The following is a 23222-nucleotide window of genomic DNA, read 5'->3' on the forward strand; positions in this document are numbered from 1 at the left end:
CTACTTCCTACTCACACTTAGAGTCCGGGAATAAAGTTTGCTGAGTATTTTCCAGAGAGCATTTTTCACTTCTTTGTTCCTAAGACTGTAGATCAAGGGGTTCAGCATGGGAATAACCACCGAGTAAAACACAGAAGTGATTTTGTCTGTGTCTATGGACTGGGGGGAGCTGGGCTTTAAGTACATGAAGATGATTGTCCCATAGAAGGTGGAGACGGCGGTGAGGTGGGACCCACAGATGGAGAAGGCTTTCTTCCTTCCTTCTGCAGAGCGCATCCGTTGAATGGCAACAAATATGAAGAGGTAAGAGACGAGGATGACCAGGAAGGTGAAAAAGACGTTGAATCCCACGACGTAGAAGACCACCAGCTCGTTGGTGCTTGTGTTGGAGCACGAGAGAGCCAGAAGTGGTGGTAAGTCGCAGAAAAAGTCATTAATCTCATTCGAACCACAGAAGGAGAGGCTGAAGGTTTGTGCTGTGTGGATGGAAGCATTGAGGAAGCCACAGACGTAGGAGCCGGCAGTCAGGAGGGCACACACACCTGCTGTCATGGTGCTGGTGTAATGAAGGGGCCTACACACCGCTGTGTGGCGGTCATAGGCCATGGAGGCCAGGAGGTAGCACTCGACAGTGGCAAAACCCACAAAGAAGAAGAACTGAGCAGCACATCCATTATAGGAGATGATTCTGTCCCCTGACTGCAGCGCAGCCAACATCTTGGGAGCAACGGCTGATGAGTAACCCAGGTCTACAAGGGAGAGGTTACTGAGGAAGAAGTACATTGGAGTGTGGAGGTGGGAGTCTGAGTGGGTGATTGCTATCATCCCCCCATTCCCCACCAGAGTGATCAGGTAGATGGACAAAAATACCAGGAGGATGGGGACCTGAAGGGTGGGGTCATCTGTTAATCCCAAGAGGATGAACTCTGTTACTTCTGTGCTATTCTCCATTGACGCTAACTTAAAGTTGGCCTGGCGATTAAAAAGGGCATCGATGGAAAAGTTGTTCAGTCTCTGAAGACCTCATATTTCAAAGAGTAAAAAAGATTTCCTGAGGCTATGATGTAAGTTTAAAGGCAGGTCAGCTGCTGTTGCAGTTTGTTTCAGAGCCTAAGTGAGTGGTACCCAACTGATAGGAGAGGGCTGGGATCAGCCAGAAGCTGGCATTTAAATAGACTTGGGGTCCTCTGGAGGGAAGTTCTCTAAGGTCTCAATCACAATTTAGGGCTAAGTGACATGAAAACAAGCAATCAAAACACTACTTTCCTGAGGGAACGAAACATTATTGTGATGCAGAAGAGGCTTAAAGGCCCTGGGGGAGCCCCAGTCCTTGATGCAAAGGCTAAAATGATCAGTGATTCAGTTCCATCAAAAATGCCTTCAAAAAAGTCCTCCTCCTACATGGCTGGTGGGGATGTGAACTGGTGCAACCACTGTGGAGGACAGTATGGAAGTTCCTTAAAAAGCTAAATATAGACTTACTATTTGATCCAATAATCCCACTCTGGGCATATATCCAGAGAAAACTGTAATTCAAAAAGACGTATGCATCCCAATGTTCACAGTGGCATTATTTACAATAGCCAAGATATGGAAGCAACCTAAATGTCCATCAACAGATGATTGGATAAAGAAGTATTGGGGGGTGTATGTGTGTGTGTATACACACATATACATAAATGTATTATGGAATATTACTCAGCCATAAAAAGAATGAAATAGTGCCATTTGCAGCAACATGGATGGACCTAAAGATTACCATATTAAGTAAAAAGTAAGTTAGAGAAAGACAAGTATCATATGCTATTGCTTATATGTGGAATCTAAAAAAAAAGATACAAATTTTATTTACAAACCAGAAATAGACTCATGAACATAGAAAACAAACTGTGGTTACCAGGGAGGAAAGAGGGAAGGGAGGGTTAGATTAGAAGTTTGGGATTAACAGATACACATTACTATATATAAAATAGATACACAACAAGGACATACTGTATAGCACAGGGAACTATATTCAATTTCTTGTAATGAGCTGTAATGAAAAAGAATCTGAAAAAATATACATGTATATATATAACAGAATTGCTTTGCTGTATACCTGAAATTAACACTGTAAATTGACTACACTTCAATAAAAAATAAGAATTAAAAAAAGCTATTTTAGCTTTAAAGTATTGTCAAAAAAATAAATGAACATTAATAAAAAAAAAATGCCTTCGAAGAAGCTACAGGGTCCAACCATCCCCACAACTCATGGAAGACTTCTTGTGAATATGGGGATTTGACTCTTTCTCTAAGACTAACTGGGGAAAACTTTAAATTTTATCGGGCCAAATACAGATGATAAACTTCATCAGAATTTCCATGTTGCCTAAATTCAACTCTGACTAGAGAATCTCAAGCTACAAGGACTTTTAGGTATCAAAACAGTTTCATGAAAATTTTTTTCCCAATCAGCTTGATTTGAAATGAGCTTTAGCATGGAGTTTACAGGAAGCAAAGACATCTATTTCAGCCCCTATCGAATTATCACACATTGGGTTCTCCCTACGTTCAGGTCCTTGTTAAGTACTATGTGTTTTTCACTTAATGTTCATCCTACTCTGCAAGAAATGTATCACCCCTCCAGTTTTACAATTGTGAAAGCTCACCGTGTACGCAGCACCCAGATCTTGGTTTCTAATAATCATCTCTAATAAAAGGAACACGGTTCCTTGGAGAAACGATTGATTCCAGGACTACAGCAAGGAATACACATGGCAAACCTGGAGCATCTTGTCACACCAGGGAGTAAGGAGATGCTCAAGTCGTTCTAACTCAAAGTCTACATACGTTTACACTGTGCTCGACGCTCCTTTTGCGAATCAATGCTCTTAGAATCTAGAAAAGGTCCTGTTTCCCACAGAGACTCACAAATGCATGCTCCAGTAAAGCTAGCTACAAAAGTGAAGCTTATTTACCTTTTTTTCCTTTGGTGAAACTATTTTCTTTTATAAAACTTTCTGTTAGAATAAATTCAATTTTTTGATAAAATGAGGAGTAAGAAGTAGGTGGCAAGCTGGGTGCTACCGGGCTAAAGATGTTTTTGCATCACTCTTGGAATTTTGTAGGATCTAGTCTTGTGACCCACACATCCAACTCTGAAGACTAGACCTTCCTCATTGTTATTTTATTTGATCAATACAACAACCAAGGGGAAAATGGAGAGAGAATGAGGGAGAGGAAGAAGGGGAGAGATTAAAAAAAGAAAAGAGAGAAGTCTAAGAAGAAGGAGGAAGAGGAGGAAGGAAGGGGAGAGGGAACGGGAAGAAAAACAAGAAGGAAAAGAAGGAGATGGGAAGAGAATAAGGAGGGGCAGCTGGGAGAAGGGAAGGAGACAACTTCACCTCGTGGGTCCAGCACCCTCACAATGGAGACATTTCAGCCAGAACGTCTGGCTCTATAAAGTAATTTAGTACTCTCCTTTATCAGTGTTTAAGATTCTAAACAAACAAGCAAACAGGTTGAAATGAAGAATATTCACATGGTAAAATGGAATAGCCCTGAGTTTTGGCGAGTAAGAGAACTAGAATTTGCGGCTTACTGAACTGAATCACTGGTCAGTTCCTTGTGGTTCTGATTTCTCTTCTTTCTTCTCCCCCCAAAGAGGCTCTGAGCTCCTATGGGGATACCTCTACTTGGACTTCTGTGGCTCTCTCATCGTTGAGCTCCTCACAAGATCAAGTCGTGGCTTCATTTTCTGGTAGGTATACGTACCTTGAGGTTTTGGGAAAATGAAGGGTAAGAAAGGGTCCAGTTCTGACTTTTGGGTTAGTGCAAAGCCAGGTATCACTGAGTGAATGCTGCCACCTCGCGGTCATCTCCAGCCTTTCCTGTGATGAGCCGTTCCCCGTGGTGCTGGCTGGGAGCGTAAGAACTTGTCTTCCTCGGCACACTGACCGGTAGGTCATAGAGGAAAAATGGACTTACGAGAAGAATCGAGAAGCCACTAGCCGGTCTAAAAAATAATAATAATTTAAAAAAATAATAAAAAAGTTAATTTCATGGACACATCGGATGCCAGCGCCTTTTAAGACTTAAGAGATTCCTAGGTGCTAAGACACCATAGCCCAGAGGTGACAAGGCCAGTCCCTAGAGCCAGATGCATGGGTTCAAGTCCCAGCCTCTCCTCCTCCACCCCTTCAGCGGTTCAAGTCACTTAGCCGCTCCATTCCTCTCTTTCTCATCATGTGGTTGTTATGAGAATTAACAGAGTAAAGTACTTAGAATACTGAACACTGCATATCATTATTAATATAAGTATTATATATGAATGCTATTCTATATTTTATACAGAATTATTAATATAATATTAATATTATATGCTATTCTGTAACACTGTATGTGTTACTTTTGTACCTAATTTTATCAAGGAGTAAACAGTTTCATAGAGATGAAATGATTCGCCTAAAGCCATGCCACTGATGCGCAGTCTAGTTGAAACTCCATGGCTCTAAGACACCTGACTTCTTTCCATCCATCAGTTTCTCCAGAATTTCCTGAGCTTCTCTTGACTCTTCAGCCCCACTGAGGCATCTGCACCCTCTGTGGATGACATCCTCATCTTCACTAAGACTGGGCTACCCAATATTTATGCCACCGCCATCACTCGTCTGAATTCACCCTGCCTTCTTCTGCCTTCCTGGCTCAGAACTTGCCCTCTCTTTTCCCACCCCCTCTATCTATACTGTTGATCCAACAACCCACCCCCTCCATCTATACTGTTGATCCAATCTCTACGCACTTTGTGAGGTTTTTCCTGTAGTGATTAGTCCCATCCTTCACATCGTCTGTAAGAGGTATGCTCTTACCCCATTTGTCCACAAACATGTTTAAGTTACCCATCCTTTCCCCAAAACTCTCAGAAAGCTTTCTCCCACCTTCTCGGACCAGTGCTCACCAGTATCCCTCCCTCTACCATTAAAATGATCGTCTGCATCATCTCCCATCCTAGCCTCAACCCACCACACTGTAACTTCAACTATTCCCACCCCCATTCCACTGAAACAGTATTCTTCACTCCACAGCCTGCTTCACAGACACGTATGTAGTGTAGTCGCCCAAGGCCCCACGCTCAGGAGGGCCTCTACTCGGGGTTTAATGCTCTGCAGTGGTCATCTTCAAATGTGTGCTGTGTAGGTAAAATCTGATACGATGACAGAGCCTGCATGGGAGGCTTGGCACCTCAGCTCTCTTGTGGTCGCACCTCCCACTGCCTCCCATTCTCTCTTCAATCCGCTGTGTTCAAAATGGTGATGACCTGCTTGTGGCTTCCAGGATAACGTGCAGCCTCTCCAGCCCGACATTCGAAGCAAGAGCCCCAACCAACCCTTTTTATTTCTCTTTATAACCACCAAGCATCCTGCTTTATCCACACACTCTCAAGGACATCCTCAAAAAAGGAGCTCCTTTCTCCACCTACCACACTGGGCATGTTTTCCCCCTTTGCCTGCCTTCACGCTCTTCCCTCCGGGTTGGAATGTCCCAGTTTCGTCTTACTGCTTTCACTTGAAGGCTCAGATGAAAGCCATCTCCACCACGGAAGTTGTTCTCTGGGGTTATGAAAAACATGTGTGTCCTTCTGTCTATAATGATGTTTTTCCAAATTGCCTTGTAGTATTTAGAGCTGTACACTAACTTCCTCCTTTTGTTTTCTTTCCCAGCACCTAACCCTTCACCTTTCCCATCCCCATGCTCTGTGGCTTTCACTACCCTGACCTCTGCTGCCAGGGAAGAAACCATCAGGCACGGACAAGCTCATATTAGGACTGAATGTACAGCTATTGCTAGACTGTGACCTCTTTAAAGACAGAGACTATGTCTTACTTGTCTTTGATTTTCTCCTGGAACCTAGAACAGTGCCTGTAAACAGAAGGAACCTACAGAATTATGCAACTCCTATCTGACTCTCTACTTAATAAATCAGGCTAGAACAGAGATGTCATTTGAAGGGAAATTTATTTGTCCTTCACTCACCAAACTGGCATTCAGATCCTCAGATGTGGTCATCCTAAAAGGCACTGTATGCTTCTCATTAGGAACAAAAATGGAAAATTATCTATTTGTAGATTTGCAAACCCTGAAGCCTATTTGTTAGTGAAAATTAAAAAGGAACTGTTTAAACTGGCGCTTTGAAATGCATCTCCCTTTTGCCTTCAGAAAGGAAACCACAACCATCAGCTGTATCACAGGACATCTGCATGTGTAAACACAGAAGAAGGACCATCCTTATTCCTTAGAATAACAGCCTCCTCTGGGCTCTAGCCTCCATCTCGCCTGTCTCCTTTAGTATTGAGCTGGATCATCTTAAATCTTCTTCATCTTAAGACTCCAACATCTCCATCCCTATGACCTTCTTCCTCTCAGCACACAAACATCCAAAAAATACTTCTCAACTCATCATCCTTAGAGCTGCCCTTCTAATGCATCTTTTGTTTACACATGAACATCTCTTCCGAGATGTTCTGTGTTCATGTTCATGTTCCCTGAGTGAATGAACAAACAGACAAATGATCGAGAATCAAACGATACTGCACAAGGTAACAGAACTAGTCAGCCATAGAGCTGAACGGAAGCCCACTCCTGAAATTAAGACCCACATCATAAAGGCTTCCCCATCTTCCAACTACAGTTCAAAATCCTCAGTCCCAAATGAGTCTTAAACCCATGCCTGAGTGCGTTTACTCAAAGGAAGTGGGTTTACACCTCAACAAGCAGAAATCATGGTGTCTGCATCAGTCAGGATCATGGAGGCCAACGCAGATCCCACCTGCAAAGATGCGGTCACCAAGATGCAAGAGATCACTCTTCTGCAAATTATAATGTCTCAAGTTCCTAACGTGGAAAGGGGTATGATTATTTTGGAGAAAAGTGAATGTTCATCCCTCAAAGCAGAAAATGAGAAAATAAAACTTGAACTACATCAATTAAAACAACAAGCTATCAATGAAGTGATAAAACCCCAACAGATATAAAATTAGACTTGACTGTGGAAAAGAGCAGAATAAAAGAATTGCACTCATGGAACAAAATTAAGCTGCTGGAAATGAGGGCCAGAGACGGTGACATGATATCCCAGCAAGACCGGGCCCCTGACTTAGACAGACAGACAGAGAGACACTGAGGTTGATGGCCTCAAAACCAAGCTCGAGTTGCTCAAGCTTGATAATGCTAAATATTTAGCAGAGTCTGTATTTACGTGCCTAATGGTAAGTCTGGGATTTTATTACCTGTGTATATAACAAAGTGTCTGTTTTTTTTTTAAAAAAAAAGATCAAAATATGCCTGTTGGTGAGCTTGGGATTAAGCTGAGGGACACCGCCTAGCTTACGGTCAGAACACATGTGGAACCGTATCTTCGCCACTGTGTAATACTACAGACTGACTTCTGTCCCCACAAAATCCATGTGTTGAAGCCCTAATTCTCAACGCATCTGTGTTTGGAGATAGCACCTTCAAAGAGGCAATTAAGGTTAAATGAGGTCACAAAGGTGGGGCCCTAATCCAGTAGGATTAGTGTCCTTATAAGAAGAGGAGGAGACAGCAGGGAGGCACATGCACAGAGAAAAGGTCATGTGTGGACACAGAAAGTGGTGGTGGTGGGGCTCTATAAGCCAAAGAGATAAGCCAGTCAGAACCTGTCGACACCTTGATCTTGGACTTCAAACCCCCAGAACGGGGAGGAAATAAATTTCTGCTGTTACAGCCACCCAGTCTGCGGCATTTTGTGATAGCAGCCCTGGCAAAACGAATGCAAGTAACCATGATGACGAGGATCTCCCTGGGACTTTCCCTGGAATTATGGTTACGCCGTTGACGGGCAGCAAGCATCGTGGCACTGGAAGGTGCCTGAACTCCTCCCTTGGCTCTGCTTCTTTACCCTGGGGGCTCTGCTTTCTATCTAAGGGAAGCAGCCGACTGACGGATTTCCTGCGCCATGGAAATCATTCCGTCTTGAGCAGACTTTGTCAATATGTTGCTGCAAAGGAAGATTATGAGCTCAAACTCGAGCTCTTCGCCTAATCTCCTCCCAGAATTTTCAATTCCATCAGCTTTCACCCTGAGCCTTAAAAAAGATTTCTAAAATCATACTAAAACAACAAAAAGCCTGCTATGGTTTCACGGTCTCCATGGAAATGCTAGAGAGGGAAGCTGTTCTGACTCCTTCACAAATCTCTCGGACTATTCCGTTAATGCCTTTTATGTATGGTTCTTGGTGGTTTACAAAGCTCTTTCTCACTTATTATCTTAGTTAATTCTCCCAGCAAAACCCACGTGGGAGGTGTTGTTACCCACATTTAGCATATTGTGAAACTGAAGTTTGAGAAGATAAATAGCTTAACTGAGGTTTACACAATTTGTTTTTTCTTTTTTTTTAAGTGAAAGTAGATTTATTCAGGAATATACACACTCCATAGACAGAGTGCAGACTGTCTTGGAAAGCAAGAGAGGTGGCCCCAGAACATGGGGCCAGCTAGGAAAGAGAAAGTGGCCATGAGGTGTGGGAGTGGTTAGATTTTGTGGGCTGGGTAATTCCATATGCTAATGAGTAGGAGGATTATTCCAACTATTTTGGAAAAGGGATGGAGATTTCCAGGAATTGGGCACCCCCCTGCCCATTCTTTGGCCTTTTATGGTCAGCTGGGAACTGTCATGGCTCCTGTAGGTGTGTCATTTAGCACATAATAATTGCTAATGTTTACATAATTGGTAAATGGTAGAATGAACCTTTGAACTTTGGTTTGTCTGGAGCCAAGGCTACGGTTCTTACCACTATACCCCAAACAACGTATGTTACAGCAGTGGGTCACCTTTCCTGCCCTAGTGCCCTCCCTCACCCCTGGAAAATCCACCACATGGGCCATATTTCTGAGATGTACTTTACACTGTCGAAGTGAAGTATTCCAGGCAAGGAACACTAAACACACTTTGTCTGGTTCTAGTGCCATCACTAAAATGGAATGATCTTGGCCTATTCATGCAATTGATCATTTTTCCATAGGTGAAACGGAAATGATAATCATTGCCCCTCTTTTCCTTCCTAAATCCCCTCCATCATTACTACGCTAGAGGAAATGCTTTCGGCTTTCTAGAACTGGGAGCGTTTTACAGCTTTGCAAACAAATGACTTACGACACATCCCAAGTATGAACATCAGTGAGTTGAAGATCTTCCCAGTGAACTTTTTCTTATGTGCCTACCTTTTCATAACTTTCCCCAACAGATGCTCCAAGTTCCCACCCTACCTGTTGGCACTCAGTGCTGAGTGCACCCTGAGCTTCCTACTGAAAGCGCCTGTGACTCGGACTAAGGGCTTTCTTTGGTCAGAAGCACATCCATCTTGCGTAGAGGGCAGGCCAGAGGAGGCAGAAGAGGGGTGGGGGGACTGCTTGACCTCCTGTGTGTCTACAATAAATCCCAGAGGTCATCAAGGGCCATGCATCTTCCCACAGCAATAACCTGTTCGTTAAATGCACACTGCATTGGCCTGCCTCGGTTCCCCACTCTCTTACTGGTACCTCCAGCAACCCCCTCCTAAAATAGACATTTGCACGCAAACCCTAGTCTCAGAATCCACTTCCAGGAAAACCCAAACTAAGAGACACTCTAGGATGAGTGGTAGCTTCACCAGGAAGTTTGTAAAGTGACAGACCCTCCCCACCCTCAACCACCACTGTCTTTATTTTCCTCGTAGAACGTGTTCTGTGTCACCCTGTGGCTTCTCCATGTTTCTTTCTTTACTGGAAGCTCTGGAAATTTCACCTTGCCCAACTCACAAGTTCTCTTACCTAGCCTGTAAATTTCTCCCCTCCTTCTTTCCCTCTCTTTCAAAATTTTCAGATGCTCTCAGGAAAATCTCTCTCCCTCTAAGCGTCTCATTTTATTTTTGAGCCTCCAATATTTCTTAACTTGCGTCTGAAAATGCAAGCACACCTGGAGAGGGAAAGTCATAAATCCCAAGTGTCATTGGACATAATGAAAGTCATCACCCTCGACCCCCAAAGCACTAAAAAGTGTCCCTACCATCTCCTCTCAGCATCACTATAAATGTCTCCTTTCTCTTCCTCAGTCTCTTATAAACCCAATTTTCTTCAAGGACCGACTCTCAGCATAAATGTAAACACAATTCTCTTATAATTTTCCAAGTTTTCTTTCTTTTCTCTTTGCAGGTAAGACATCATTTTTATACAATTATTTTTCACTACAAATACACAGCATTACAGTAGCATTAAAAATTTAATCATTTTCCATGGAGGGGCACTAGACAACGTTATGTAACAACTTCAACACATTTCTGTATCTCAGAAAAATGACAGTATCTTCTCTTCATTTTTCTTTTTTTTTTTTTGCCCCTTTGGTAATATTGATACACATTACTCCGCTTTGCTAACCAATTGGACCGGAAGAAAAGAAGTTTGTTTTCTAAATATCTGAGCTCTCCTTAGGATGCCTCAGACTTAAAACACAAAGTTCTTCACTCAATTATCCAAAATCCATGACCTGTAAGAAAGTCCTGGGGAGTGAACAGATATTATTTTGGTCTTTTTGTTTTTCATGGTGACACACAATGCACAATCTGTGTCACTGTAGACTGTGTTTGTTCATTCGTCTATTCATTCTTTCACGATACTTTAAGTTTGTAAAAGAGAGAATATATCTGCTCTGCTTACTCAATTAGCCAGAATCCTAACTCATATCAGCTTAAGCAAAAAAAAGTTACAACTTCCCAGTCTGAAGCTGAGATGCTGATACAGTAGGACTGAGAGGCTCAAAAAAAGAAGACATTGCATCTTCATTATTTAGCTCTGCTTTCCTCTGTGTGGGCTTCATTCTCGGGCCCCTCAAGTGATGATAAAAAAATGTCTCAGCAGCAATGGGGTTTATTAACCCTAGAGCCAGAATCCCAACAAAATGCCGGTACCTCTTTCCCAATAAATCCAGCAAAGTTCCTAGGGAGCAATCTGATTGACTTTGCTAGGGTCACATATTTACCCATGACCCAGTCACTTTGATCCAGAAAAACAAAGCACATTTACTAGTCAGGCCTGAGACTGGTGTCTATTCCGGGAGCTGAGGGTAAAGTCAGCCGCACCCAAGCACAGGAACCAAAAATGGGAACCAAGCAGTGCCTTGTGCAGAAACTAGACTGGAAAAAAATAACACTGAAAAATGTACTCATTCTATTTTGTGTCCCCAATTTGTCCAGTCATACAATTCAACATAGCATATTCAAGTCCAAAGACACTAAAATCCAAAATCAAATTGTCTCACAACTCTGAGTTACAGTTCCAAGGAAGTGAAGACCTCTTTGATTTCTTGATTGGCTCATTCTCTGCTTCAGGAGTTGTCCCGTTAGCACCTGTGGTCTGAGATGTCTCTCGCTGGAATTAGGGTAGTTCTCCCGTGAAAAATGCTACTCTTAGAATACAGTATTTGTTGAGATCTGATGATATCTAACACAGGGAGGGAAGATGGATTCTATCAGCAGGATGCCAGAAAGTCTACTCAATTATCCAAAATCCATGACCTGTGAACCAAAATGTGGTTATGAGATATCTTTTCACAGGGCATTAATTCAAACACTATGCATTTACCATAACTAGGGAGGAGGAACTCCCATACAAATGGTATCATTTCTTGCTGAACAGACTTGAGACATCGCTGCCTCTGGGCAAAGGTACACGCTTGCAACAAGCACAGCTCAGGCACCAGCACTGGTCTAAGACGTCTTTCTTTGTCATTCAGTGGACCCCAGTAGACTTCCATTTCTCCTTTGAGCTCTGGGTTCTCAGCTTACGTGCTGCCCTGATGGGGAGTTTTATCTAGTAGCCTCCACAGCTTTTTAAGGATAAACAGTCATTTTTTCAGTCTTGTATTTTAGTGGCTGCTACCTCTGCCTTTATTTAAGGACCTGCTCACGCCTAAGACAGTTCTGGGGACAGTTGTGACCCCTTCTCAACTTCATTTCAGCTGGAAGATCTCCCTTTCTCGGGTTCTCAAACTGAAGCTGCTTTTGATGTTTCTTAATGCTGTGTCCCCCTAAGGCCTAAGGAAGACCACTGTCTCTGTTATGTGTTCCTCATAACACCATCATTGCCGGCTCTCCTCTGCTTCTGAGTTCTGTTAAGTTCTCCGACATGTTCCCTCGGGGCACTGGAAATATCTCCTTGTTTACCTCCTGTATTACCTTAAAACTTAGACACACTTTAATATTTTCACTTTTGAACATATAGGCATGTGAATTCAAGATTCGTGATCCTCTTCTTACCAGTACCCAGATTTTTTTTTTTAAGTATTCACATCTCCTCCAGAGAGCCCTTGTGTTTTTAGAAGCTTAGTCCTGCTCCTGACTCTGGGAATGACCCAGCTTGGTTGAAGGCAAGCTGCACAGTCCTCTTTCCCAGTAAACATCACTGGTGGGTGAGTGAACTAAGCTAGTCCAGTTAGGATGAACCTTGGGATTTTTGCTTGCAAAGCTAGAGAAAAGCACTCTTTCTCCCCCTACTGGTCACAAACAGAGAGCGTGTGGCTAGCAACCATCCTACAAGGGCAGAAGTAGGTGCTAGAACTTGTATGAAAAAAAATGATTGTTGTCTTTCTCTGTGTATCACCTTGGAGGACTCTATTCTTATTTCAAAGACTAATTGGCCAAACTAATTTAAGGATTCCTCCTTGAGAACAGAGTTCCCAATTTATGGCATATTCTTTTATAAAAATAGATATCCTCATGTGTGGAAAAACCCTGTCTTTTGAGGGTAGTTTTATATTTTAAAAGCTAGAAATTACTCAGAAGCAAGAGTAAACAGGCATACATCAGTATGAGAATAGTATTCCTTTTTTGTTTTAACAAGAGAGCTTTTATAAGTGGCTTCCTTGCTGTTAAAACACCGGTCCTGAAGGCAGCATCTTCTTTGGAGCAAATGTATAACCACTTACTTTCATTGTGAGAAGAAAAAGCCGTCACTTCTTAATTGCACCTTAGTAAACTCTGGTTTTTCTGGCATTTTAAAATATGTAGATTCTACTGAAATCTCAAAATAGCTAATTCTTAAAAAAAAAAAAAAGTCAGCACCTGAACATTCTTTCTTGAGGGTTAAAACCCCAAATTTACTTTGTCAAGTTACCAAAGCAACCATGAACATTGCCACATTCACACCTGCAAATGACATCATAGAGTCTTGTGCAGCGACGAGCAGGCTTAGAAACTGAACGTATATTTTGCTTAGTCTGGGAGTCTCAGCCAGCCAAACAGGAGGAGAAGCCAGATGGCTCCCTATCTGGGTGGCCTCCCACATAGCTTGGATGCATTTGGAGTTCCTATTTTGTAAAATTAACTGTTACCACTTCCTTTTAACTCTCAGTACCCCCTTGTTATCTATGCCAATAAATGAGACCAATATGATAAAGTTAGCAAGAATCATTTAATCTATTTCAGTTCTGTTCCCACATCAACCTAAAGACAGCCAAATCAGCTCTATTTAAAAAAAAAAAAAACTTCCAGTAAACTCATGAAAGTTTTCCTTAGTAATTTAAACTAATTTTGTAATTTTGTAATTTTTTTTTGTAATTTTGATAAATCATCATACAATTATTTTTAAGACCATGGTAAGAGAGAGATGGTACAGATCTTACTAACATTTCCTTTGAGGAAGCATGGCTCCTTCAGAAGCTTACTTGAGACAGGACATGAGAAAGTCACATTCTTTAAAAGCCTGACAGGCTTTTCTACAAATTTACTTCTACGATTTTTCAGAGGAACAAATAATTAAGTAGAGATTTGGGGGGGGAGTTCCTAATCCAAATGGGAAAATGGTTAAATTAGGTTTCTTAGCATTTTTCTTCAGAGATGCTCTAAGAACAGCCATCTTGTTTGTCTTCATGAGACAATTGTGAATTTGAGAAAGATGCCCGTTTCATTTTTCAAACAGGTTTATTGAGACATAATTGATATACAAGAAAATGGGATATACGTAATACACACAACTTCATGAGTTTGGAGACGTGCATAGATATGCAAATAAGAATTTGCAAGTGCCTAGTGGAAATTGCTTTTCTCCGTAGGTAAACAAAGTGATTAAAACAATTTTAAGAAGCTTTGCCGTCTTTCAATCAATCATGTAAATGCAAAAATGAAATATAATGAATGTTATGGGCCCAAATAAAGAGAAAAGTTAGTGACTAGGAATCCCTCCTTTTAATTTCTTTTGATTTAAACAAAAGTGCCTATTGTATGGGAGTAAACAAGAGGCATGACACAAATTTAATTGCACGTTGTATCCAGTAAATACCATGGGAAGCAGAAAGTTTATTGACCAAACTAATATAACACTGAGTCACTAAAACCACAAACTATCAACGATGTCAGTACTCAAGGCTGTCCAGTTCATCTACTTTCTCTTGAAAAAAAGAACTGCACTGAAGGGAGATGCCAGGAGCTTAAAAGGGTATCACGATTCCCCAAGAATAAAGTCCACAGCAGCGACTGTGAGAAAGCGAGTCACAGGGACACGGCCAGTTCTGAGGGCCAAGAGAGAGCAGATAAGCTTAGGGTGATCATAGGGGTGAAAACGGAGAAGTCTAAGTAAGCCAGTGGTGGAATGAATGTGTGCATGTGGAAAATGCATCTATACAGACACTAGACAGCAGATGCTTTACCTAAATTCCAGTACATGATTTAAAAAAAATAGTAAGACTAGAAATCGAAATTTAAGACTACAAGCCTGGTCATGTAACATCTAGAAGTTCATCACCTTGGCTTTCTCTATAAGCCTATTGAGCAGAAGGTCAGTAACTTCAAATACACCCTTTCCTCTCTGGGTTTCCACGTTATAGTAAATCTGAAGAGGGCGTGGGTTCAGGTGAGACTACAGTGGGAAGAGCTTATTGAAGCAGGGCTGACAATAGGTCTTGTCGTTCTGCTCCCTGAAGATTCCCTTGGACAGCTGTGTCAGGCAGAAAGCACACACGAAGTGCTCGGGGTGGAACTTGTAGCCCATGGCGCTGATGCAGCGGCCGGTGATGGGCTGCCCACAGCCATGGCAGAGGGTTCCCCGGCGCTGGTGGTAATGGAGCTCGCAGAAGGGACGTCCGTCCAGTTCAAAGAAGGAGCCAGTAGAAAAACCGCTAAAGCAGTCCTGGGTGGTGGGGAGAAGACCAAGAAGAGAAATGCCGACGTCAAGAAGGAAAACAGCAGCAAAGGTAAATTTTCAGCCTTGAAATCCCTGCCAGTCACCTGCCAGATGGAGGAACTCATTCGGGCTCTTGACAAATAGAGGCTAAACTATTGCCCATTTGTAGAACAGATGAGCAAATGGCCACATTGGATGCTGTGTTTTGGGTCTCCTTTTAAGAAGCCCCCATCAATTCCTTATCCTAATTGTGAGCCCTCTTACCAGTTGCCTCTCCGAGGAGGAGAACACTGACTTTCCCTAAATCTGAAAGGTAGATGAGTATACAGACCCCACAAACAAAGCACTCCGGGTGCCAGACAGTATCCATGGCTGAAAGGTAGTTTTCCAACACCGGGCGGTTGCAGCCACCACACTTGGGTGAGAACATGGCTAAGAAATCCTTTCGGCAATATGGCTTCTGGTCCTTCTCATGAAAGCCTGGAGAGATAAAAGCAAAGACTCACTCTCGCAGTTTGAGACCTTAAGCCACGTTGGAGACTAAGAAGGGGCCAATGGTCTCCCAAATTTAGTGTCCCCTTATTCAGAGTGGTGCTAAATAGATACCTACCTCAAAGGGTGGTTATAAGAAACATACAAGGCAATCAATACAGGTAACGTGGTTCATAGTAAGCATTTAACATAAGCGTTAAAGTCTATTCCTCCTCAGTGCCTTTGTACTAAGTGTTCTGTTGGCCTGTGTGGTTCTGCCCCAGGCCTTGACATGGCTAGCCTCATCTTGGGATTCAGAAATCAGCTCAAACATCATTGTATCAGAGGGGCATCTCTTCAGCCCGTATCTATCACTTCATCTCTTTTTTATCGCCTTTATAGCATCTACCATTATATGAAATTACCTTTATATAGCATCTACCATTATATGAGACCACTCTGTGGTCTGTCCTCCATCACTGGAACATTTGCTCTGAAAGAAACTAGATATTGTTGGTCTTGTCACATTATATCCCCAGTATCTAAAATAGTATTTGGGAAAAACGTCCCTAATATTTAAAAATAAAGTACTATTAAATAATAATTTCCAAATGGATGCAAGATCTAAATGTAATAATTCAAATCATGCAATTACTTGGATTAAAAATGGATGGGTTCCTCTTTGATCAGGGACTAAGAAAACTGTCACAAAAATGGCTCAAAGTTCAAGAACAAGTTAAAGTTAATACATTTAGCTACATTAAAAGTATATATGAATGATTTATGCATGATCAAAAAGCAGCCTAAGCAAAGACAAAGGACAAACTGAGGAAAATGTTTGTTAATTATGTCTCAGAAAAGTATTAGTTAATATAAGGAATTCCTAAATGTATGTATGATTTCAATTATTGTTTTATAAAATTTTTAAAAATAGAAAAAAAATCAATCTCTAAAAAATTAAATCAAGTTTAAACAAATAACTGTATATCATATTGATGATATGACCAAAGGAAGGCAATAATTCACTTAAGTGGCTTTAAAACAGCATTTTGACTTGCAGTCCTATGGATGTATCCTAAAGACAGAAAAGAGCTATAAAAAATTCATAAACTTTTTTCAATAACCTTGTTTTTGCAATATTTATATTGATTTTTTAAATTAATATGGGTCGATTTATAATAAAGCAAATAATTACGGTAACAGGGTAATGCATTTGGGAAGCAAGGTTTTCAGTCTAAAAAAAGATAAAAGTATAATGTTAAACTTATCAAGTAAAGGAAAAAAATCTTACAAATCTTACAAATATCAGTAAGAATTCATGATTCATATTTAGCTTTATTTTTTAAAAAACAGATTCTAAGTTCTGTCCACTGAAAAACCTAGAAGCAATGATATCACAAAAGCAAAGAACACTCCTAGCACCCAGAGTGTGGTCGCTGAATAAAATTTCCCACTAAAACTAACCAGCCCTCTCCGAGGAATGACTGGTTCCAGGTATGGGGCATGGTTGACAAGACGAGCCTGCCGTATCTTGATGTGCTAAGGAAACAGGAAGATATCGTGGGTTATTGGGGTCATGTTAAAAGGAAACAGTAATCGATCTGAGAGGGGCTACTACCAGCCTCCAATAAAACAATTTGAGCATTAAAAAAAAAAAGACTGCTGCGTTTGATCAAATCACACCAAATAAATATAACTTTATGATTTAATAGCAATATGAAGCAAGTAAAAACTCAGTCTCCACTAAGTATTATTAATGAACCTACTTACTACTCTTAAAATTATCCTTATAAAGGGAAAGGGGGAAACATTTATCCAATTTTCCTATATGAGATATATTTCAAGATAACCAAATAGTTGATGATGAAAAGTTACTTTTTATCTAATCCCAGCTAACAAATGGAAAAAAATGATAGAAAATTTACCATCTTGCAACCTAGCTCATCAGACGTTGGCAAGGATCATCAATAGAGAACTTTACAATGGAGGGATCAGGTTGACACTGCTTGAAACCAGTCAATCTTGGCATCAGTAAAAGTAGGTCAGCCAGTTATTATACACCTTTTCAATTTTTTATCTTAGGGGGAGGTAATTAGGTATATTTATTTTTAATGGAAGTACTGGGGATTGAACCCAGGACCTCATGCAAGATAAGCAGGTGTTCTACCGCTGAGCTATACCCACCCCCTTACGCCTCTTGATATGGTTAAAAAAGAAGTACCCAATAGCCTCTATCTGTAACCCATTCTTGGCTCTCATCCCCGGAAATACTGAACCTAAACCTAATCAATTCTCTAGGTCTAAATGAACAGTTTACAGAAAATACAGGAGAAGGCAGGATAAGAGGAGGATAAAGCAAATAAGTTAAACATCGTGAGGAGGCAGCCAGTCAAATCAAGAATACGGGACATTTTACAGGACATACGTTCCAGTTTCTTAAATCAATGGTATAAAAAAGTAACGAAGAGAGGATTATTGCAGAATTTAAAAATTTTGAGGGATAAAATGTCAAATGCAGTCAACAGACCTTGCTTGGATCCTGATTCAAACAAAGCAAGTAAATAACACTATTTAGAAATTGAGAAATTTGGACATAGATTTTAAGTGATAATTAGAAATTTTTAGTTTTGTTGTTAAGGGTGAAGGAAGCTATGTTTAAAAAAAGCTACTTATCAGTTAAAGATGATGTGTGATGAAGTATTTAATGGCGAGATGACACGATTTCTAGAATTTGCTTTTAAACGTTCCATCAAGATAAAAGGATGGGTGGGTAACAGTTAGAGGAAATTCATTTGGCAAAATGTTGGCACTTATTGAAGTCAGCTAGGTAAGGAAGCACTTTTGTGTTTTAAAAATTTCGTAATAAAAAGGTTAGAAATAACTTTGTTGAGGTGTAAGTGCTTTCTCTTTATTACGTGAAATGTTCACTGTCAGGTGCGTATGAGAAAACCCATGGCTTGATTTTTACAGATCCTGTGTCCAGATCACAGAGGATGAGAAATGCATGGTGATTACTTTTTTTAAAACTCTTTTAAAGGGTGGATATGGCTCAAGCGGTAGAGTGCATACTCAGCATGCAGGAGATTCTGGGTTCAATCCCCAGTACCTCCTCTAAAAATAAGTGAATGAATAAATCTAATACCTCCTCCCTCAAAAAAAATTTTTTTAAACCCTTTTAAATAAGGCTGCTTCACAAATAGACAATTAGCCCAAGAAGAAATACTTTTAGAGGTAATAATGTTCAGCATTACGAGTAGGCCATGAAACTCAAAAGAAAATGATGAAGTTCTAAGTTTTGCTAATTAATAGTTTAATTTCTAATTTTAGCTAAGTAGTAAAAACAGTCAAATAAATATATGGAGGTATTCATGTATTTCTATATTTCTAGTGATAAAGTTGAATGTTATTGTTTTGAAAAGTCTTTTTATAATGTGTATCAATCCTGGAAATTAATCCATACAAATAATTCAGTAGAAGAAAATGTTATGTTTAAAGACAGTCATTACATTATATTACTAAGACACCAGAAGTAATCTAAATATACAATTGTGAACAAATGTTGTTGCTTCCAATGTTTGGAACTATGGATAATGCTTTGGTGAACACCCTCAGCCATATAAGCTTACATAATTTGTTTGCATAAAGCTCTAATAGAATAATTAATATTATTAAAATTATTATTATCAAATTATGAAATAATATGGATAAATGCTTAAGTGAAAAAAGAAATTCAGGTACAATATAATTTTTATATGCATAAACATTAATAAATGAGAAGAAATATTGGAAAATGTTTTATGTTGCATGAGGTTAACAGGGTAATAGATTATAAGTGAAAATTTATGCAGGGTCTTTTTATTGTCTTCACATTAAAAAAAGAAAAATGCAATAAACTAATTCATCTTCAAGCCATATTCAAGTGATACATTCCCTCTGCTTTGAAAATCGCTTCTCAAGATACCCTGCTGGTTTGGTTCTTCCCTTAACTCGGGGGACTGCCTAAGAGGACCAGACCACCCTATTTCAAATAGCACCTTGTTACTCTCCACGTGCCCCCCAACCTACAGAGTTAGTTAGTTAGTTGGCTAGTGTGATTACTGTCTGTCTTTGTCACTAGAATCCATGCACCATGAAGGCAGGAACATTGTCTTTTGTCATTGTCTCCCTAGTACCTAGAATAGTAGCTGATACACACATAGCAAGTGCTCAATAAATCTTCACTGGATGAGCAGACACGTGAACAACATGACAACAGAAAAACTGAGACCATCAGCTCTGGGTTCACCAGAACCTGTATCAGCAGGGGAACTTCTCTGAAAGGAACTCTCCTTAGCATCCACAAGGAGCGCCTGCCAGAAGCGAGGATGACTATTAACAATCCCATTTCTGCAGTGCCTACTTTGTCTTGATCCCAGCTGAGGGCTCTACCTACAGAGCCCTTCATTTCTAAACTGAAATTAGACTCTTTACAGAGGTCCTCCCAGTTTACAAGTGAGAAAAGGGAAGCTCAGAGAAATTTCATAGAACCAACTAGTCCGTGGAGGAACTCAGATTCAAATCTCACTTTAAAGCCTAAGTTGGAGGTCACACCTTTGACTTAAGTGGACTCTGACCTTAACTTCTCTGCGGGAACTGAGAGTACCAGCTGAGCCCAAGTATCATAACCCAATAATTCTGTAAATATGAGAGCTCTAACTATGCCCCAGGAAAGTGGCTTGTAAACAAAATGCACAGAAGATTGGAATGCAGCCCATCCAAGGAGCATCATTTCCGGAAATACACTTTGCTAGTGGCAGTCAGACCGAGAAAAGGCCACAGAGGAGCCAGGGGGTGGGACCCAAACCGTGTAGCTGCAGTTGCCCATTATCCACAGGCACTTTGGATATGCCTTGTCTTGTTCACTGTGCTTTCTTTGAAAAACAGAGTTTGATAGATTTCTGAGGCCTCTGGATTGAAGAATGCAAACCAGTGATTGTATAAGCTGTCCTGTGTTCTTATTCTACACCTCTGAGATACAGAAGAGCTCACCCTACTTGTTCCGCCTTATCAGAGACTATCTAGTGTTGATCCGGTACCTCTGGAAGCAGGAAGGCCTGCTTACTATTTAAGAAAAACAAACCCACACCCATAACCACCTTTCTTGCTTTTGTGTGGCTCCCAAACTTCAGCCTGCACCCATCACCTGGAGCAGTTGTCAGCGTGCCAACTGCTGGGCCCCACCCCACCCAGAGATTCTGATGCAGTAGGTCTGGGATGGGGCTCGAGAATCTGCATTTCTGACAAGTCCCCAGGTGGCGCTGATGCTCCATGAAGCACATGGCACAAAACTGAGCATGCCTGTGAGTAGGGTTACTTGAGAAAATTATAAGACATGCCAACTGACCTAGGAAAGACCCTCATCTAGGCATTTATGGGGGAGCTGTTCTCAAGAATGAGACAGCAGGAAGGTAACAGCCTCTGTTTCAACTCAGGTGAGTCCCAGGAGAAGAATGAAAAGCAATCAGCCAGACTTGCTGTGATACCCCTGCAGTTAGTAACCCAACAAACTCTCTGAGAAAGTTTCAGCACTTAACTTTCCTGGGGGGGGGGTGGTCCTCTCTGGGGCCAATTACCTCCGGAGGATGGATAAGAAACACTGACAATTAAAAGTGCCTTAGACAGAGGGAAGGTGTTTCTATGCCCAGGAGGCTCTTAGACACAGGGGAAATTAGGGAGCACCTGCATGGCCTGGATAACGAACAATTAAAAAGAAAGAGGTAGGCACTGAGGACCTAGTCCCTCTGGGAGGATGCGAAGGCCTGATGTGCTTAGAAGCTTGAGCCTCAGAGAGGAATTCTCTGAAGGGAAACAAAAATGCAGATGAATTTAATTTCCCAGGAGACTCCGTGGTTAAGCCATCATCACAGAAACTTCAGAAACTTTGTGTGTGACTATGTGACTCGGGGCAAGACAGGATGCCACCTAATTAATGCACTGGTCACATGGTAGGAGACTCATTTACAGAAAAAAAGTATAAAAACAAAAACACAACCCAAGAAGAGCTTCTGATTCATAAATGACATTTTTGGTCCATTGTCTCAATAAATGTTTAAAACAGGTGTAGCTTTATATTTACTTTGTAAAGTCAGGAATGACCCAATCAGCCTTGTCTGTTTAGAAGGAGCCCAAGTCAGAAACAATGAGAACTAGCTAACGTCATGGCACTTCTGGTCATCCTATGAATAGGATATTTTTCTTTCATATCTTACTTATAGGTCTTGAAATATGTCTGTATCCTGTTATTCTGCGCTCAGGCAACTTCCACATCACACTCATCCACGGGTGATATTCACTTGCTGACTGTCTAATCAACTAACCCTCAGACTTCCATGGCTACCAGTGCAATATAAATTTACCACAAACTAGATTAAATCTCAATGAAAAACGAGCTTAACTAAAGTGCAATCTAAAAATGAAAGATCTAATGATTTGTGAAAAGCACTGAACAAGCTTCAGTGAACAAGCAAATTACTACAAAGCACTCTGCTAGTGTATTTTATCAGTGCTGCTCTATCTAGATCTGTCTTCAAATAAAGCGTATGGTCTCATCTCTTTCACCCCTGTTTCAACCCTGGAGGGGTCAGCTATCAAGATTAGTGACAGGAGTGAGAGGGTATAGCTGTGGTAGATCACGTGTTTAGCATGCATGAAGTCCTGGGTCCAATCCCCAGTACCTCCGTTAAAAATTAATAAATAGAAACCTAATTACCCCCCCCCTACACACAAAAACAAACAAAAAGATTAGTGATAGGTATGAGGGTGGTGGATGCCAAAGGTGGGAAAGGACCAAAGAAAGGCCATAACCCCCTTCCCTGGCCTCCTGCAGCTTAAAGACCCCACTGGGGGAAAGGGTAGCTGTCACTTACAATAAGTTAGAAGCTTTAGCTATTACACAGACTGAATTACCAAAGGACTTAGTCTTGTGTTTTTGTCATAATTTTCTCTTTAGAAGAGTTTATTGAGTATTATCAAAAAAGACATGGGATTACCCACATTTTTATTGAGAAGAAAACTTTCCCCACTGAGTTAACTCTAAATGGACAGGAAAAGAAAAGGAAAAAAAAAGTAAAGAAGCTTTCTGATTTCATGCATCAGTCATATTTGTTCAAAACAAACATAAAAAGAAGAAGTCAGAAAAAAATCAAGACAATTCAGAAAGCAGAAGGGAAAAAAAAAGCTTGCAAAAAAGGGAAAAACAGGTCACGTAGAAAGGATCAGGAATGAGACCAAAATTGTAATAAAAAAAAAACTTCTCAACCATGAACACTGATGACACTGAAGCAATGTCTTCAGAATGATGAGGTTACATAGTTTCCACCTAGTTTCTATGCCCAGGCAACTTCAGATAGGCAAATATTTTCAGATGTTCAAGACTTCAGAACTTTCACCTCCTGTTCATTCTTTCTCAGGAGCTACTAGAGGGTGTGCTCCACCAAAATAAAGGCAGTAATATGTAATAAAAGCCACAGGATCCAGGAAACAGAGGATCCAAAGAGGAAAACAGCCAAGGGAACTCCCAAGAAGATGGCCCAGAATAACTGCCTC

At 40.9% G+C, this 23222-nt stretch overlaps 2 protein-coding genes, 1 long non-coding RNA gene and 1 pseudogene across 4 annotated transcripts in view; 1 reads left to right on the plus strand and 3 right to left on the minus strand.

Annotated features, from left to right (window-relative positions):
- OR5B21 (olfactory receptor family 5 subfamily B member 21) lies at positions 1–954 on the minus strand. The gene has a single exon (XM_006214169.3). The coding sequence runs from the start codon at positions 949–951 to the stop codon at positions 1–3; it is 951 nt and encodes a 316-aa protein (XP_006214231.2). The 5' UTR covers positions 952–954.
- A 5750-nt stretch (positions 955–6704) lies between these two features.
- On the plus strand, positions 6705–7280 carry LOC102536384 (mitochondrial calcium uniporter regulator 1 pseudogene; annotated as a pseudogene).
- Positions 7281–11205: 3925 nt separating this feature from the next.
- LOC140699060 (uncharacterized) lies at positions 11206–13096 on the minus strand. Its single transcript, XR_012077082.1, has 2 exons — positions 12976–13096; positions 11206–11566 (listed from the first exon to the last, which is right to left on the minus strand). It is a non-coding gene; the product is annotated as an uncharacterized lncRNA (long non-coding RNA).
- Positions 13097–14324: 1228 nt separating this feature from the next.
- Positions 14325–23222, minus strand: part of LPXN (leupaxin) — a 31219-nt gene continuing 22321 nt past the window's right edge. For both annotated transcript variants that reach the window (XM_072970004.1, XM_031690709.2), the window contains 2 exons: positions 15499–15647; positions 14325–15173 (listed from right to left, as the gene is read on the minus strand). In XM_072970004.1, coding sequence (XP_072826105.1) covers positions 14904–15173; positions 15499–15647 — 419 coding nt within the window. In that variant the 3' untranslated portion in view covers positions 14325–14903. The remainder of the gene's footprint in view (positions 15174–15498; positions 15648–23222) is intronic.

The sequence above is a fragment of the Vicugna pacos genome, chromosome 10 (assembly GCF_048564905.1).
Source record: "Vicugna pacos chromosome 10, VicPac4, whole genome shotgun sequence".
NCBI lineage: Eukaryota > Metazoa > Chordata > Mammalia > Artiodactyla > Camelidae > Vicugna > Vicugna pacos.